The sequence below is a fragment of the Dermacentor silvarum genome, chromosome 6, assembly GCF_013339745.2.
Source record: "Dermacentor silvarum isolate Dsil-2018 chromosome 6, BIME_Dsil_1.4, whole genome shotgun sequence".
NCBI lineage: Eukaryota > Metazoa > Arthropoda > Arachnida > Ixodida > Ixodidae > Dermacentor > Dermacentor silvarum.
Window position 1 is genome coordinate 166,146,828 of NC_051159.1, and position 17,544 is coordinate 166,164,371.

The 17,544-nt window shown below is 44.7% G+C and overlaps 1 protein-coding gene across 1 annotated transcript; it reads right to left on the bottom strand.

Annotated features, from left to right (window-relative positions):
* Positions 1-6,617: 6,617 nt before the first annotated feature.
* On the bottom strand, positions 6,618-8,230 carry LOC119457023 (uncharacterized). Its single transcript, XM_037718846.2, has 3 exons — positions 7,628-8,230; positions 7,178-7,337; positions 6,618-6,801 (listed from the first exon to the last, which is right to left on the bottom strand). The coding sequence occupies exons 1-3, from the start codon at positions 8,213-8,215 to the stop codon at positions 6,629-6,631; spliced, it is 921 nt and encodes a 306-aa protein (XP_037574774.2). The 5' UTR covers positions 8,216-8,230; the 3' UTR covers positions 6,618-6,628.
* Positions 8,231-17,544: the final 9,314 nt, after the last annotated feature.

Consider the following 17,544-nt stretch of genomic DNA (forward strand, 5'->3'; position numbering starts at 1 on the left):
GTCAGTGTGTACGGACTCGTTTTAAAGACAATGCATTGAGCGTTCAGCGTGGGGCAGCTAAAGAAGTAATAATAATAATAATGGCAGCGAACTTATTGGAGGCACCATCAAAGTGTACATTATCGTCCTCGTCAATAGAAAAAAAAGCATTTTTATGAAGTTCACGCGAAAAACTTTTATTATATAGCTCACTTTGGCCATCTGACAAGGTGACCGTCTGACGTTCCCGGGAATGACCAACTGCAGAGACTGGTATTCGTTGACGTCATGACGTTGTTCGTGACTAAATAAGCGGCCCAATAACTAAATAAGCGGCCTGAAAATACTGGCTGCTTGCGAACAGTGCAACCACCCGCCAGTGTTTTCCCGTTTTATTGCGATAGCAATTATATGGACACTTCAACCGGATTTCTGCCGTCGGCGTCGGCGTCGCCGTCGCCGTCGCCGTCGCCGTTCTGCCAACAACCGCGCTCGTCGCTCGCCCACACCGTCTCTTATCTCCACACGCTCTGACCTTTGTATGCGCTGTGCATTCGCCGCTCAGTTTCCGTTGAAGCGATAGACCGCGCGAACCTGCGCTTGCTGCCAGCGTTTTGACAGTCGTTGTCTGCGGTCATTCAGTGTGATCTATTCATGTTTGTTTGTGCGCGCTCACACCACGCTTGTTCATTCAGTTAGTAATAGTCGGGCCACATTTTCCAACGCACGCTACACATGCAATGCTGCCCGGATCGGCAGTTCAGCGCTACAGGTGTGTCCCTTCGCACGCGCTGCCCACGGGAAGCGCTTCTCATCAACACCACCGTTTCACACGCGCCTTCTCGTGGTCATCGAGTCTCTCTTCATGTCGGTCTACTTACGCCGCAGCACACCTGCTTACTTAATCAGCTCATGTTTACTACAATTCATACTGCTACCAAAGCCGCTCACCTTACTTCGTATGACATTGCTGTGTTGCTATCGCATTCATTGCTTCGCCCTTAGGGCGAAACTGACATTTTTTTATGTCCATTTTGGCCGCTTACATTTTTTTTGTTTGATCGATCACCAAATGTTCTAATTGATGTCGCGAAAAAGCGATCCATTACGACTACAACTCCCCTTCATCCATAACCCTGTGCTGCACGTAATATCCGTGGTCTTAATCACAGCCGTCATCGGTAGTCACCAAAAAATGACTGCGCACATTACCGCAACCAAGGGGCGCTTGATATCGTAATTACCAGCGTCGACAAGCCCCGACTCGAGCGTGATGGATGGCTGCCTGCCCCCTCGGATGGCGGGTGGACGTTCTCAGACACTTCGTTCGTTGGCCCTTTGCGCGTAGCTTCTCGTTGTTTAGCAATTGTCTATGCAATCTCGTTCGGCTGCGTATCGAGATGGAGTTATTGCGAGAAAATGAATCACGGCGCCTGATTTATTTGAAGTAAGAACAGAGAAGACCTAGGCGACATGCAGGTGGACAACCTGCGTTGCGGAGGATACATGTGACCGCTACAAATGATCCTGGATTGAATGTCATGATGAACTTTTGAATCATGTCGATCATTTAAACATCAGCTTTCGGCCTTCTGCACGAATCGGTGACTAAGATAATCTTGCCTTTCAATTAACCCCGAGATTTATTGTATTTCCTTGCAAGGCTCGATGTCACACTTGTGCCATATTGCCAAGCTCTCCCAAAATTTTTGTACACTGCACTGTTGAATAAAGGCAAGTCTGCTGGTGTATGCGCACACAAAGCTTGCCAAACTCTTTCAACAAAGAAGAGTTTCTAATTACTCCAGTGTAAGGGGCAGGTTCCAATTGCGGCGGCGTTTCATGTCGGCATCCGGCTCGCTGAACAAGGCATGCACGTACAGCTCTGCTGCGCATATTGGAACTAATACCGTTCTTTCGCGAAGATTTGATGACATTGTCTTTTTTAGTGCAGTGTTCCTCGATATCCTTAAATATTTTAAAATGAGGGTATTGTGTGTACGGCGCGTCTGTACAATATCATAGGTATTCACAACTCATGATGTTCTTTGTTTCTGACGTCAGGACAAGCGACTTAACATCATGGCGCGCTTAATTTTTTTCCTCAATCCGGCATACCATTGTCCCTGGTAAGCTCTGAACATATAAAAACCCATTGCCATTGTTTCTCAGGTTGTCTAAGCAATCACCTGTTCAGCGTAGGGTCGCGTTACTGTGTGAATTTTTCTTACTTCAATTTTTTATTTGTTTGTTCGATCACCTTTTATTCCCTTCAGCCCTTTCCCCAGCACAGGGTAGCCAGCCGGTACTTACACTGGCTAACCTCCTTGTCTTTCTTTCCCTTTCGTTCTCTCTCTCTCTCTCTCTCTGTTCAACGACTGAAACTCAAGGTGTTGGTTAAAGCTGTTTCCGGTTGGCCACCCTACAATACAGGATGAAATCACAACAAAGAAAAAATAACCGAAAGGCGAGAGAAACGAAACCCTAATGTACACCGGCTGGCCAGGATCCGCGATCAGCATCGTGGGTCGGGACAATGAGAACTCGGCTAGTGGTTATCCGCCCAACGATGGAACGCTTGCACTACTTTTAGAGCCATAGATTTTGAAAATTACACCTTGGACTTGAATGGAGCGTGTTTCTGTGGCTACACTATTTTCTTTGCGAAGAGCTATCTATGCATGAGCTTCAGCTGAACATCCGCCACGTTTGAGACTGCACAGGGGAACTAAACTCGGGGAAGCATGGATATTAATTAAGCTCACGTAAAAGTGAATATTCCATTCTCTGAAGAGAATACTGACGTATCATGAAAACACTGAATAAATTTAACCGATTTAATGGAAGTATCCTACGCTGAAGTTGCTTCAGGAGCAAGAACAGAAAGTTTCATAGTGGATTTGTTTGCATTCTTCTCTTACAGGCCGAATGATGTACGGAATCGCGCTCAAGTACGCTAAAAAAATGTAATAAAAATAGAAGAACAAACAAAACGCAAGATTAATGTGTCCATTTCCCACGCGTTTCCAATTAGTTTTAATGATGGGGAAAGGTGGGGTCGAGACCGATACCGTTACTCAACCTCAAGAAGGCCTGTTAAGTGCGCGATCTTTGAGTGCGCACATTTTCTTTACATTTCAAGCGGTTCACTAGCTCAATGGGAGACTCGTGACTTTAAATAGAACAGAAAGACGCAAATACGACACACGTGTATCCCATTTACAGGGTGCTCAAGGAAGAACATGTGCGTACGTTGGACTGCGAGATGTCGTTAACGGGCAAACTGGAGTACACCAGACATTAATAAAAATGCTCTACACGTCTGAAGATTTCACACAGGAATAATTGGGCTAGAAGCCGCGCATGTTACCGTAGGTAGAATGTACCATTTTGTTGTCGTTAGAACACTTATGAGTTTAAAAAATTATCAGAGGGCCGTTGCTAGCACATCAGGCGTCTCGGCCTAAGTGTGGGCATAAGTAACGGATTCAATTACATCAAGCTAGTGCAACAATAAAAGCGAAGTTATAGGTGCGGAAGTATAAAGGCCGAAAGCGTCGTAGGGTTCCTTGACGAGTGTATATCTTGATATGGTAGACGTTGAAGATAATACAAACGTCTTGGTCACGTGTTAATTAGCACTACATACGTGCAACGCCGATTTAGACGAGCTACTAAACAGAAGGCATTCAGAGCTCAGTGCTAGCAGTAGATTTAAGGAAGGAACTATTTTTAGCCCTCTTAGCGTCTTCGTGGTGAACATTTACGTCGGCAAGCGCTACACAAATAACCGCTTCTCCGGCTAGCATGTGTACATTTGCCGTTCATAGGATTGGCCAGTAATCAATTATTGAGAACATGTAGTGTATCCGCCAATATCCTGGCTTTGTTTCGTTCGAGCGCGCTTCCCCGGGCCTCATTCGAGGGTCTGAGACCGTGCTCTTTTTGCACGTAACATTTGTGTCGCTTGTGTGTATGAGGGCATGGACAGCTGAGCAAGTTGGTGTGTGTGTGTGTGTGTGTGTGTGTGTGTGTGTGTGTGTGTGTGTGTGTGTGTGTGTGTGTGTGTGTGTGTGTGTGTGTGTGTGTGTGTGTGTGTGTGTGTGTGTGTGTGTGTGTGTGTGTGTGTGTGTGTGTGTGTGTGTGTGTGTGTGTGTGTGTGTGTGTGTGTGTGTGTGTCCGTCGGTCCGTCCGTCCGCGACAATTGCGAGGATTTTCAGAATGCAAGTTATAATTTACTAGAGATACGAAAGTATTTTACACAACTTCTCTTACGTAAAAGCATTTTCGCACTGGCCGCAGGCATTCGAGAACCCACCGCTTAGGATAGCACTCTGATGCTGTCCGCACGAGGTCGCGGGATCGAATCCCAGCCACGGCGGCCGCATTTCGATGGGGGCGAGATGCGAAAACACCCGTGTACTTAGATTTAGGTGCACATTAAAGAACCCCAGGTGGTCTAAATTATTACGGGGTGCCCCACTGCGGCGTGCCTCATAATCAAATCATGGTTTTGGCACGTAAAAACCCCATTATTTACTTTTAATTTCTGACGCTATCCGGTGATTCCAGGCGATACTTACGATATTGAAATCTTGTAAATACCGGTCCCGAATCTGCATTCAGAAAACTTACCTTGTGTAAGAATATTTCGTCATTGGTCGGCATTTTTTGCGGCCGACATTGGTGGTAGCTACCGTCGTTGGAATAACGAGACGCCTATCGCGGACGGCACTTATGAGAAATTTTGCCGACGTGGATCCTATTAAAAATGTTTATATATATATATATATATATATATATATATATATATATATATATTGGTAAGCCCTCTTATTTTCCTACATCGTATTCATAATTGTTAAATCACCTCACGCAACGCTATGCTTGTTTTTTGTAGCCATGCACCTTCGTAAGTTGGAGGGGGGGGGGGGGGGGGGGCCTTGATGGGTGCGAAGTCGGTTTGATTTTTCATCCATTGTTTGGCAGTTTCTGTATGCACTAAGTAAGCTTCCAGCAAAATTTCTGTCAATTAAACTTCTTGCTTAAAAAGAAAGCCGTCCCTTCATTACTTTCGCAGCCGATGAACTTCTCTTTTAGCACTGCCTAATATAATAGTTCCTTCGTCTACAATGTTTACGAGACAAGAACTGGCAATTTCTTCCTAAAACTACCGGAGGGAACTCTGGCACTACGATTGTTCAGATACCATGGGAATGATCGGTAGTAGATAAATTTCTGTAATCTTCGTTCATGTGCCTTCAGACATCTTGTGTTTTGTATTTATTACACTTTATCTACCTTTGTAGTCCTAAATTCCTAAATTACTAGCCCAATTTTTTAAGCAATTATATTTTTCTAAGAGCATGAAGGTAATAAGACTATGCGCAGACGCTTAAACATTGCGAATCGTTGCATTTCTAACAGAACATTTAGTTGAAGAAGATCAATTTGCAAAGTCACGGAATCGTTTAAAGCCCAGACGGACGTCGTTTAGAGAAATTCATCTTCTGTTCGTCATTCCCAGGCTGGCTCAGCCACCTATGGTTGCAGATCACAGAATAGTAAATTCTAGGAAATTTTATAGGAAAATCTGCGTTGAACACTATGCAGAAATATTGGCGTTATAGCCCTCTTCCAGTAGCGCCGTTGCATCGCGGTAATATTTACCAGCTAACTTACTTTGGCACCGGCGTGTACCCAACCAATATAAAATGCCGACACAGTGGTAACTCCGTTTACGTACCTTCCTTTCTTTAAGAGAGTGAGTTTTGCTGTTTCGCTAATGGTACCACAGTGGCTTAAGTAACTCTGCCCATTTGCTAAATCATGTTGTTGAGATCACACGGGTTCTAAACCTGCTAAGATATACTGCGCGAAAAGACAAATTTTGTTAGTGTACCTGAATTACTGCGATCGATTCTCGTCCGCGCATTCAGATGGCAAATACATAAGCCCAGCATTTTTCGCGTGAATGAACGTAAAATGCCGAGTTTATAAATTGTATGATTGCCTTTGAGACCTGCCGAAGCTATAGCACAGTTAAAACATATGTTCTAGTTCTGGGCGGCAGGTAAGCTTAAATTGCCTAGTAATATTTCCCATGTTCCGTAATCTAACTAGTAGATCAATTTAAAACTTTGGCACCAATCACCAGGCTACCGGCACCTTATAGACAATCGAACCACATTAGGCATTGTAGCCAGGGCTCTATGTGAAATCGACATGTGTCCGGAAATGTTTTTACTGAAACAAACTGGCTACTAAAGTTGGATCTCGAGAGCATCTACTTCCGTCGAACACACCGGATCTTCTTCACAGCCATCCTTATCAGGGCCTTTTTCTTATCACTTGGTCATCCGACGTCGTCATCTTTATGGGCGATAGTGTAGCACTTCGTCGTGTACCGCGGCACCAGTGTTTGTCTTAAGAGTACATGTCGAATAATATTAAATGGAACAGCCCCAGTGAACAGACGAATGCTTTATTTTGGTACCTTAAAGATCATGTAGTAGATTTGGTATGTAGTATTTGGGTACCTTGAAGATCATTGGAAGATCATTTGAAGATCTTGTACCAACAAGCCCGCATTTTCACCACATTGGGTACCTCATAATGCGTGGATGCGTCAACAAGCGTGGATGCTCTTCTATGATGTTGGCTTGTAGGCGTGGATAACACAAGTAAACCGGTGATTTTCTGCCCGGCCTTTCGCAATTGCTTGATCTCTCGCAGCGAGTATGTCAGCTGTGGAGTGGAAGAGCTCTTCCTTTTCTTCGTCGTTTATCAGTGGGTAGATGGGGTTGTAGGAAACCATGCGAGCTAAAAAAACATTTAGAACAAGAGTCACGTTGATGCGACACGCTGAGAAACATTTATCCTCAAAGTGGCAATGCTAACACCTTTGCGCTTTTCTCCAGTACAGTCACAATCTTGTTCCACGTAGGCTCCTCTGAATAAGTGGACGATATTTGCAAACTAAGTGGAATCTATGTGAAACGAATGTCCGAAAGCGAAAGGAATTAGAGAGAAGTCGTTTTGCGATTAAAAGGGAAAAATAAACATTGTGCACATACAGAACGTGTACAGAATTGTGAATAATGTGCTGCATCTGATACCCTACATTAAGCTCTTGACCTACGTCACGCAAGCAGTAGTCAAGCGTTTCAAAGATTTATTGGCAAATCTGTTTGCGTACCTGTTGCATCTTCGAGATTCTGTGTTCTCAGTACTGGCAAGTTTAGTACTTCGCAGGCAAGGGGCTTGAGGTTCGTCTCCTCCAGGGTACTCAGCAGTTGGGACCTCAAGAAAGTAACGTCCGTGCTGCGAGCTGTGTCAGGGACCTTCTCTAGCAGAACCTATTCGCAGAAAGCAATAAACGCATATGTGGTACCTTGAAGTGGTATTAGACACAATATAACAATAGTAGTGGAATATTGCGAAAATGCGGATATACAAAACAAATATCAAAGCAAATATATAGAAATGGAATGTATAAATACATGGCAACGTATCACAAGAACGAAATGTAAACACAGAACAATTTATATAGTTTGTTATCAAACAATTTAGGCGGTTGTTTAAATTGGGGTCTTCGTTCATGTCTTTTTCGTTAATTTGTTCATTGGTAGGCGATGTAAATTATCACCTTTGCGTACTCCTTCCATCGCGGTGATTCGGCCAGGGTCATGAGTATCTCGAACAACGGGATGCAATTCTCGAAGAGGATAAAGCATTCCGCTCCCGGTGCCATCAGCTTCTCAATGTTTCTCAGGGCTCGAGCCCTGTCCTTGATCCAGTGCAGTAAGTAGAAGGAGTAGACACGCCCGAAAAGGCCGTGCTCGTTCACAAATTTGTCCACATCACTTCCAACGATGTCGAGATGCAGATACCGAATCTTGTCGTGCCTGTGGTGGAGACTCGCGTATTCCAGGGTCACGAGCGATTTGTCGACGCCCACAAGTTCCCGACACTGTGATGAGCATTGTGGCAGCAGATAGTTACGGGTGAAATTCCCGTCACCGCATCCAACGTCGATGAACCGCGGTGCCCGTTGTTTGTTGCCGCTTGAGTCAGTATTGTCGGTTAGAGCGGGAGCGAACGCGCTCTTAAAGGCGTCGATCAACTGCCCGTTGAATTCTAGGAACGGCCCCATTGTAGCGTTGTACACTTCTGCTGATTCCGGTTCAACCAAATAACGGCACCTGGAGCTTTTGCGGGCGTCAGTTGTACTCATGATGACAAACCCACAGGGGTGCTAGAAAAAACAACATTAAAAACATGTCAGTGATGCTGAATCTTAGTAAGTGTGCGATTGAACTCGCGAACAACTTCAGTGGCAATGAAGAATAACGCGATCGCACGGCGGAGAGCAAACGCGACGACTTCGGTCGCGCGAAAGGCCGTCGGGGAACGGGAGGGAGGTAGGGGAGGCGACGTTTTCATTTGTACTGTAAAATAAGGAGCAGTCGGGGTGTCGCTATGAGAGAGAGAATGACGACGAGAGAGATAAACCTTGTTTCGGTGCTCGATCGGCTGTACTACCTCTCGCTGCTCTATCGTTCTAGTCGAGAACGCTTACGCTTCCCAAAGTGCTTCGTGACACATTTCATAACTTTCTCCTTCAATGGGCGTTCCTCACAGCCATGACAAGAAGACCTGAGCAGCTTGCGCTTTTATTATTATTATTATTATTATTAGTAGTAGTAGTAGTAGTAGTAGTAGTAGTAGTAGTAGTAGTAGTAGTAGTAGTAGTAGTAGTAGTAGTAGTAGTAGTAGTAGTAGTAGTAGTAGTAGCTATATCCAAGGAGTTTGATTCTGTAAGACCGCGCCGGCTACTGCTCTTCTCTTATTTTATGAGCTCGAAAAAAAGGTCAACCAAAAAATATAGAAAATAATATAGTGGCATCCGTTCTACAGTTCACATACGCACAACAAAAACAGTTGTCTTTGAGCAGTTCACAAGCGTTCGAGAGTTCATATTAACGTACACGTGGCGGTCCTCGCTGGCGAAAAACACAGCGGACACTTCTTGTATTCACTTATTCGTTGCACGTTATCGTTGCCGCGGGGAACACTAAGTACGCACGCAGAACATGCATAATAACCAAACAGTGAATGAGGAGCCTGCCTCGAGTACAGTGATCGCAACGTTGGCCGGTCTTTTCTTAGAGCCAGTTTCGTCAACGCTACAAAACCTCCTTTTTTTTCTTTTTTTAAAGACACGCATACCTATCTACAATTAACCCACAACGTGTCAACAACACTGTCATAAGTCCAAGCAGCATGCTTTCTCTTGAAGGGCCCGTATGATTCCTTGTTCGTTATCTGAGAAATGCGTCATGATAGTTCAATAATTGGCTTGATTCCCTTCCTCCTTTTTTTTAGAAACTTCACGTGCAAAATAATCTTCGTGCAACTTCCGCCACTACTTGAAACACCGAAGCGCAAGAGAAGTGTTCAGTTAGGGCATGCCTTGCTACGGCGGATTGCATATAGATACGTACTCGGAGCTGAGTTGGTCCACTCTTTGTTCCACAAGTCTACATTCTTTCGCGGGATGAAGGAATGAATGTTTTATTTGCGGAAAGAATATATCATGGATAGTGTATGAAGGTGAAATGTGTTCAACTCTTGTCCCAAACATCATCCTGGTGATATCATTGAGACACAATCTTGAAGAGTTCATCGTCACTTTCTTATCTTCGAAGTTATGTTAAAGTGAGACCTTCAATAAAAGTAGTGAAGGACTGGTGAATCCAATGGCATGTAAATATCTAATACCAAAGAAGGTAATGTCGCTAACTAAAGCCTCAGAAGTAGGCAGTGATTATGCTTAAGAAGATCGATTGACTTATTTATTGAACAATTTGTTGATTTATCAATAGATTATCAATTATCAGTAGTCAAAAAGCAACACATTGGCCACGAGAAAGCACTTGGTGGCAAGATCCTGATTAAATTTGAACACAGCAGGTGCTCAAGTTTAGTGTCCTGGACAATCATTTACGTTACGTGAGCGCTATCCCGTCTCCACTGGAACGAAGCTGCCAATAAACCCGTGACGCTGTACTCCGATTCTCTTCGCTGCAGCCACTTAGCAACGGCTAAACAGCTACGGGTCATTACGCTCAAGAACACTTTACAATAAGTGGCACCAAGGAGTTTTCAAATAACAGGGCTTTAACATACTTCAGAGTCGTTAACATGCACCGACGAGGCAAAAGCATTGTGAACAGCACACAAAAAAGGAAAGTCGTAAATAAGAATCACCTTTAGTCTGTAGATGCCAGAGTAAAACGTCGGGCCCGTCGCAGAATACGCACCGCTCTTCTTAAATTTTAAATGCGCACTACAGGCGTTTTAAAATGTTGTGGCTCAACAGAACTGCTGCATTATTGGTCGGATCGACTGAAATGTACACGTGAACCATATGCGTTACTTATTTGACTGACATATATTGTACTTGTACGCTCGAGTCAGTAATCGCGCTTGAGGTCTTTTCATTGTTCTGTCGGTTCTGTCATTACCCGCATTCGACAGCTGCTGTGCCCGTCAGATGAGGGTTCGGTACACGCAAAAGCAGCACGAAAACATCGCGTATGCCGGAAATTGTGACGCATGGCTAGTCATTCCTTTAACATTTATCAACCTTATACTGACTACACCTAGCGACGGCGCAAAAAAAAAAGTTTTGTGTTGTAATAACAGCTGTATAAAAGCACTAAAGGATTTATTTCTTTTGTTTCCGAAATATTACAGGCCACTTCATCTTGGCCTGAGCTGGGGCGGAAACAATATATTCATACAAACAATATTTAGTACGTAATAATAGTGAATGCATAATACCTACTTAATTACTTGAAGAAGAAGTAATGAATGGAAAAGGGAAACGAAAGGAAATAACAACGTCTTCCTTCTTTGCCTGGTGCGATGACTTTCGAAGGGTCCCTAAAGAGGTTCAGTTTTGTTATATTCAGGCTCTTTTAGGAAGACAGCCTCGTAAAATAAGTAAACGCTCAATCTTACCGTGCGCGGACTCTTGGTTAGCTGAAAAAGTCGCAAACAAGTAAGGCACGTATTGACGCCATCTTAATGTTTCCGCTTCAGTTCTTTATGATATCATAGATATTTAGATCATTTCCTTGGGTCTTGTTCGTTCGCATAATAAACGCACAAAAAAAAAGACTGGGACTTAAGAGGACTTTCTTAATTGCGCTGTTCATTATCCAACTTAGCAACCCACCCAACTTGCTGCACTTATTAATCTAATTCTTTATTGAGAGAGAAGGAATACATTGCAATTCATAAGGACAAGAAGCTCAACCTATGAAGTTTTCATATATTTCTTGGCGCCTAAACGTACGAAATGCACAAAAACACTTTCAGCGAGAGAGAACTAGACAAAGAAAGACAATGAAGTTTACCATAATTGGGTCCAATACACCAAATGTGGTGAAGGTGAAAAGGTGAAAGCAAGGATAAGACTGAAATAGGGCAGTCAGATTACACACACACTGAGATAAGTATTCACTCAAGTATAGCCATAAGCGCTCGTATAATATAATTGCCTTCAAGAAGCCCGTGAGCACTTTGATGGCCTTCTTGATGCTAGTGTTCTTCGGCCAAGATCCCAGGATCTTTACTTCCAACAAAGAGAGGAAACAATGAGAGAAAAGAACATCAAAATAATGTTTTACGGAATACTGCAAGCCTCTTCGTCATCGCCCGAGCCAGAGTGGGAGCAATATATCTAGACAAACAAGATTTAGTACCTATAAATAGTAAAAATGGAATACCTATTACGTCAGGGAAAAAAATATGAATGAAATAAAAATTCAGCGCCCTTCCACTACTGTGAAGATGCAAGCTAGCGAATCTGTGACTGTGGTGGGTCTGCTGTAGTGAATATTGCCCCCTCGATGAGAATGGGCGTATAGTCGTTGGGCATCACCCAACCGAACGTGTCTATCATGAACGTTCCGGTTGAGGAACTCGCGTTGAAACCTGGCCGTCGCACCGGGGAAGTTGGCGCTAGCGTTGCCGAGGCGTGCACCACTGTTTTCGGGTTCCCGTAGGGCAAGACGACGCTGACGTTTGGCCTCAACATCGCGCTCCCTCGACTCGGGGTCCGTGGCTCTTCTCTGAGCTTCGGAAGCCCTCAGGCTGGGATCGGCACGTCGACGACGAGCCCTTTATCGAGCGCGTTCACGGCGGCGTTGCTCAAGCGCGTTAGGACCCGTCGTCAATTGCTCATGAATGGTTCATACCCCCTTAAGCAATGGCTCATACCCCCGTAAACGTGGCCTCTCCATTACGAAGACTGAAAAGTGAAATTCTACGCTGGAATGATTAGCGGCAACGCAGCCAGCTGTGGAAGCAGACGACGACGGACGCGCGAGCAGTGGCACGAACGCATGCCGAGCACGCGCTCGTGCTCGGCGCTGCATCCAACGGCACGAGCGCAAACCGAGGGGCGCCAACGAGCCAGCTGGGAAGATGACGACGACGCTCGAGCCAAACCTGATGATAGTTTTTTTTTTATTTTTTTTTTAATTTTTTTTTACAGCGTAAGCTGTTATGGGCTCATTCCAATAGCCGTTTCGGTTCGCGATAGTGCCGCCGCCGGCTGTGTACGCCGCCATAACAGCTATCGCCGGAAATGCGAAAAAAGTACCCAATTCCCGCCGGGATCAAACCCGCGCCCGCTTTGTGGGAGCCAGATACTCTACCACTGAGCCATGCAAGCGCTTGCTATCGGGCAGTGGGAAAATGTTCTAAAACGCTCCCGAGCGCGCAAGGGCAGACAACCCGAGCCTCCGCCAGTACGGTGGTGCCATCCAGGTAAGGCGCCTGCAAGCGCAGAGTGCGCAGGCGCAGACGACGAGATGCGATTCAGACGAGGCGCGCAGTCAACTGCGATCCCGAGCTGCCCGAGCTGCCGAGCCTCCGCCGGTATGGTGGCGCCATCTAGTGAAGGTGCCTGCAAACGCAGCGTGCCCGACATGTAAGTTGCAGTTGTAAGGTTTTATCGGGCTCAGCAGACTGCTGTGCAGAGAGCATTACAAGCCGCAGCTCGCTGTCGACGCCGGGCGGACAGTTCAGATCGTTCTCGTCAAAACGAGACGAACAGACGGCCGCGAAGACCCTGTTGTGCGTGGTGTCCAAATTGCAGCTGCTCTTGAGCCGCTCCACCAGCTTACGCTGTGACTGTGCTGCGTGTGCCGCACAGGCCTGTGACTGCGCGGACACGATCCTGGGGGAACTAGAACTTACCAGCTCCACTGTAAAAGAAACAGCGTAAAAAGAAATTCTGAGGCCTTCCTTCGTTTTCTGGTGCGATGACGGACGCGCCCGGTTTACTGCCCTACACTGGTGGTAAAGAAATGCAATAATAGAAAGAGGAACACAGGGAGAGAGGGAACACAGCGTGCACGCGGGAGGATGCACAGAAAGATTATAAACGGTCACTCGGGCTGGCGCAATTCAAGAACTGCATTATAGTGAGCGAATAGCTTTACGCTTCAGCGACGGATATCAAGAACGGTCCTGTCGTTTAAGCGGCTGAGAGTAACAAGTGGAGCATGCCGTTGACAGTCGAAGGACGGACAATGGCACCGAATGGCTTCTATAATCTGTGTTCAATAGGAAAGTGTACTGACAGGCTCGATATCTTGCTAGTTACAACTGTGTGAAGCCAACGAATATTCTTTGGAATCTAGAAATTCCACAGACGTAGCAGATATACGGTGTAGGCCCGAAATTCAAGAAACGCATCTTGGACTTGGTGTTCTCTGTCACTAATTAACCCTTTCCCGCAAGGTTATAAAGTTTCAATAGCTTGGGAGTTTAAACTAACTTTGTGATTGTACATATTGACACGTATCCAGGCTATGCGTGGTTGATGTCATGTGTTATTCCTATGATATTTTTCCTTTCTGTCTGTCTTTCTTTATGACGTTCTACTCTTGAACTTTGGCACCGCCGGCCTATCAGTGGCCTACTTTCCCAGGTTGTCATTATTTAATAATCTTGCCCATGATATCAACATTTAAAATTTTTTGTTCCACATGACTGTCGCATGAAGCTTCAAGAAGGTTTAATTTTTCTTTCATTTTATTGATATATGTCTGAAGATAGCATACTTGCGCTTGTCTTAATGTTAGTTACTAGAAACTCTCTATCTTATGAGATCATTTCTAAATTTTTTTTTACTGGTGCAGTGGTAACCATCATTATTTGCTTTTATTGTGTTTGTCTTCCTCCCAGACTCCAAGCTGTTATGCGATCGGTTAAAGGCTTGCTCAGTCTAAGTTGGTGCGGTGAACGTTCCGATTCATGAGTGGGACCATTAAGCTTGAGTACAGACATTCCCATTTAGAACAATCAAGCTCGTATATATATATATATATATATATATATATATATATATATATCGTATCTACCGTTGTGGCGATGGTAGGCAATTTGCTTAATGTATGTAGATGTATATATATTCCTCATATTGCACGATCTATGTTTTACATGCTTGTCCAGCTAAGGTGAGGCTATGTTTAAATCCATGCAGCGAACAGCAGTTATCTAAAGTGGACGCCTCTGCACGCGTGTACGCGTGTACACAAACACAAACACGCCTCACAGTGGCGGAAGTGTAAATAGTGTCGACAACACATGCATTGTGGTTTTGTAAAACAAAAAAAAAACCTACACTCAGTCCTGCAGGTTATAATACTGGAAGACATTTTCCCCTTCGAACATCAACCCAGACTTTCGCTTCCTCGTGGCTTAGACTTGCTTTTCAATCACTTTCTTCGGCCATTGCATTAAGCCGGAAGACATCGGTTGAGGCAGAAGAATTCAATGAAGTGTGCGTGATTTCGTATGCCAATCCTTTTCTGCGTTCGTTCCCGGTCAGATGGTCTGACCAGCTTGGGCCAAACTGCAGGTCGAGAAACCGCGTTCTGCAGCAGTGCGCCGACAAAGCCAGAATTTCCATTACGGAAAGACGATTGCGGAAACCATAAGGGACTCGCTTTTCTCGCGCAACTTCTTACCCTAGTTTGGGAGTGCACGCTGAAGAATAAATATCAAACTGTAAAAACAATAGAAAGCGCCACTCAGGAAGGAAACGCGAGCTCATCTGGGAGGCGACGCGGGAAGGAAGCGCTTCCCTTTTTATCGGTGCCCGCAGCAGGTACGCCATGGTTCAGAGTTGCGGCTATGTTCTACTACAGGCAGGAGAGCTTTTGTCTGGCGTATCGCCGCCGCTTTAGTGCACTGGTGGAGAAAACGGAGATTGGGAAAACACGCTTCTTGCTGAATGCATGAACAGGGCTGCTGAAGTGCATGATGGTATTCCTGTGGCTTAAAAGGGAGAAGGGGGAAAAGTAAAGGCGAATGGGAGGGGGGATGTTGTGGAGAAATCACTTTGCCTTCTGCTGAAAAGAATAAATGTTACAGGTGGCTCGCTGTGCAAAACAAAGGTCGATGTAGTATTTCGCCTTTGTTGCCTTTGCTCTGCTGCCTTTGATGCATATATATTCGGTCGCGTGCCTGCACGCACTCTGCTGCGGTGTGAAGGATTTGCCTACTCGAATCACTGCTACTTTTCCTCGCATTTTGTACTAGCAGGATAGTGAATAACTTTGGAGACTATGCTACTGTTCTGACCAATTTGCATTGAGGACATAAGTGCATGGAAACGGAGATTAATCTTTCTCTCAGCACCTTAGATAAGTACCTCTATTTTCTTCTCGCAGAAGTTCAGTACTTCGAGTGAGATCAAGATAAATGAAAGACAAGGAGGTTAAGCAGGGTTGAGACCGATTGGTTACCCTTCGGTGGAGGAAGGAGAAAGGATGGGCAAGGTTTAAGAGGTGAGAAAGTGAAAAGTTGATGTGCACTGGAGTCGCCGACTAATGAAATTGTTATCGCGGTGCCACAGACAATTGCTCAGTTGGTTTGCCTACTGCAATCACCGCAGCGCTCTTCTGGTCTTCCACCCCTGTGATATGCGAGAGCGTGCTCCCAAGACTTTTTTTCATGGAGAGAGATCCGCTGTCTAGCTTGTTTAGCCCTTTCATGGCAGCACAAAGGCATACCAGAAAATAATGTTTATATGTTATCTTATTGTGCAACACACATCAAAAATAGCATAGTCAACGAGAAGAAAAAAATAATTTGCTGAAACTTTTTCATCAATGGGGCTGAAACGCCAGGAAGAAAACTGGAAGAGGGTGCCACTTATGGCTTCTTTAGAAAATTGTAAAGATAGATCTCGTCATATGCGAACCATAGGTGTACATTTCGTTTGCTGTATATCTCGTGTGTCACACCACTGCAGTCGGAAACCTTGCAGCAGTCTGTCGTCTCTGACCATGCTTTCAAAAAAGCGAGTCACGTGCCAGACTACTGCTCCCTCATCTTGTGTTCCTGCTCTAAACCAACAAATGGCACTTGCTATACATCTCATTCAGTGCTGGCCGAAGACATTTATCTGTAAACTTTGTACTCAGTGCCCAAACTCAGCAAGAAAGCAAATGTCCGGTATGTTGCCATTAGGCAACACTCGTCAGTAAAGCGTTAGAGGGGTGCAGAGGGCAGGTCTTTCATTTTCGAAGGATAAAACAGGTAGCATAAAATTGTTCCATAGTAGTTTTTAACAAGTACAGGCAGTTGCAACTGGCGCTATGCATTATTCCGGTAGCGGTTTTGGGGTGAACTGTTTCCAGCTATTAGGATGGCATTGGAATCGTTACTCTATATATACTACTGGTAGACCAATATGCGTAGCCAACGGCTAGTTAAATATAAAATTTACAAGTCATTTCTCATGACATCAACGGTAACAGAGGCGTTTCTACGGGAAAAAATGTAATATTCAGTGGTATACTAAAGTATACTTTAAATATACGAACGCTGCGCTCTTTCAAGCATGCTGCAAACCACGAAGCGATTTTTTGGGCAAGCTTTCAAAGCATTTTACAGCGTACGCTGTTATGGGCTCATTCTAACAGCCGTTTCGACTGGGGATGGTGTCCACCGCCGCTGCCAGTGTCCATAGCAGCTATCGCCGGGAATCGCCGGTTGCTGATGGATGAAGTTCCAAACTTCAGTCTGTCTCAGACAAAAATATCCTAGTTTTCTGTACTGAAAGAAGTGTCAAAGGTTCTGACCGGCGAACATTCTGTGATTCCAGAGAGTATTCTATCATTATACGTTCTGAAGTAAAAGCACGTGCTCCTAACGTTGGTGGATATTGCGCTTTTTTTTTTCTGAATAAAAATACTCGGTGAAGAAACAGACAACATGAAACCCAAACATCTTGGGATGGACCGTGTTAATCACTCCTTTCCCAACTTTTCCGGTGGTGCCCAGTTTCACTATAGATTTCAGATAATTCTTGTAACCTACTCAACTTCTCTCACTCGGGTTTATTGAGAAGATAAAACAAATTTCAAAAATCTTGGGTTTAGTGGGCTGTGTTTCTTCGAAAATCGTAAATAAACCTCAGATGCGCTGCGTAAATTCTTATTAACTGAGCCTGTACATGGACTAAAGAATAAT

Bases quoted from the DNA above. Each gene is read 5' to 3' on its own strand.
- LOC119457023 (XM_037718846.2), bottom strand. From the start codon at position 8,215: ATGAGTACAACTGACGCCCGCAAAAGCTCCAGGTGCCGTTATTTGGTT. The intron at 7,338-7,627 runs GTGATAATTTAC...TTCTGCGAATAG, and splicing joins GATGGAAGGAGTACGCAAAG to GTTCTGCTAGAGAAGGTCCC. The intron at 6,802-7,177 runs GTACGCAAACAG...ATGTTTTTTTAG, and splicing joins GAATCTCGAAGATGCAACAG to CTCGCATGGTTTCCTACAAC.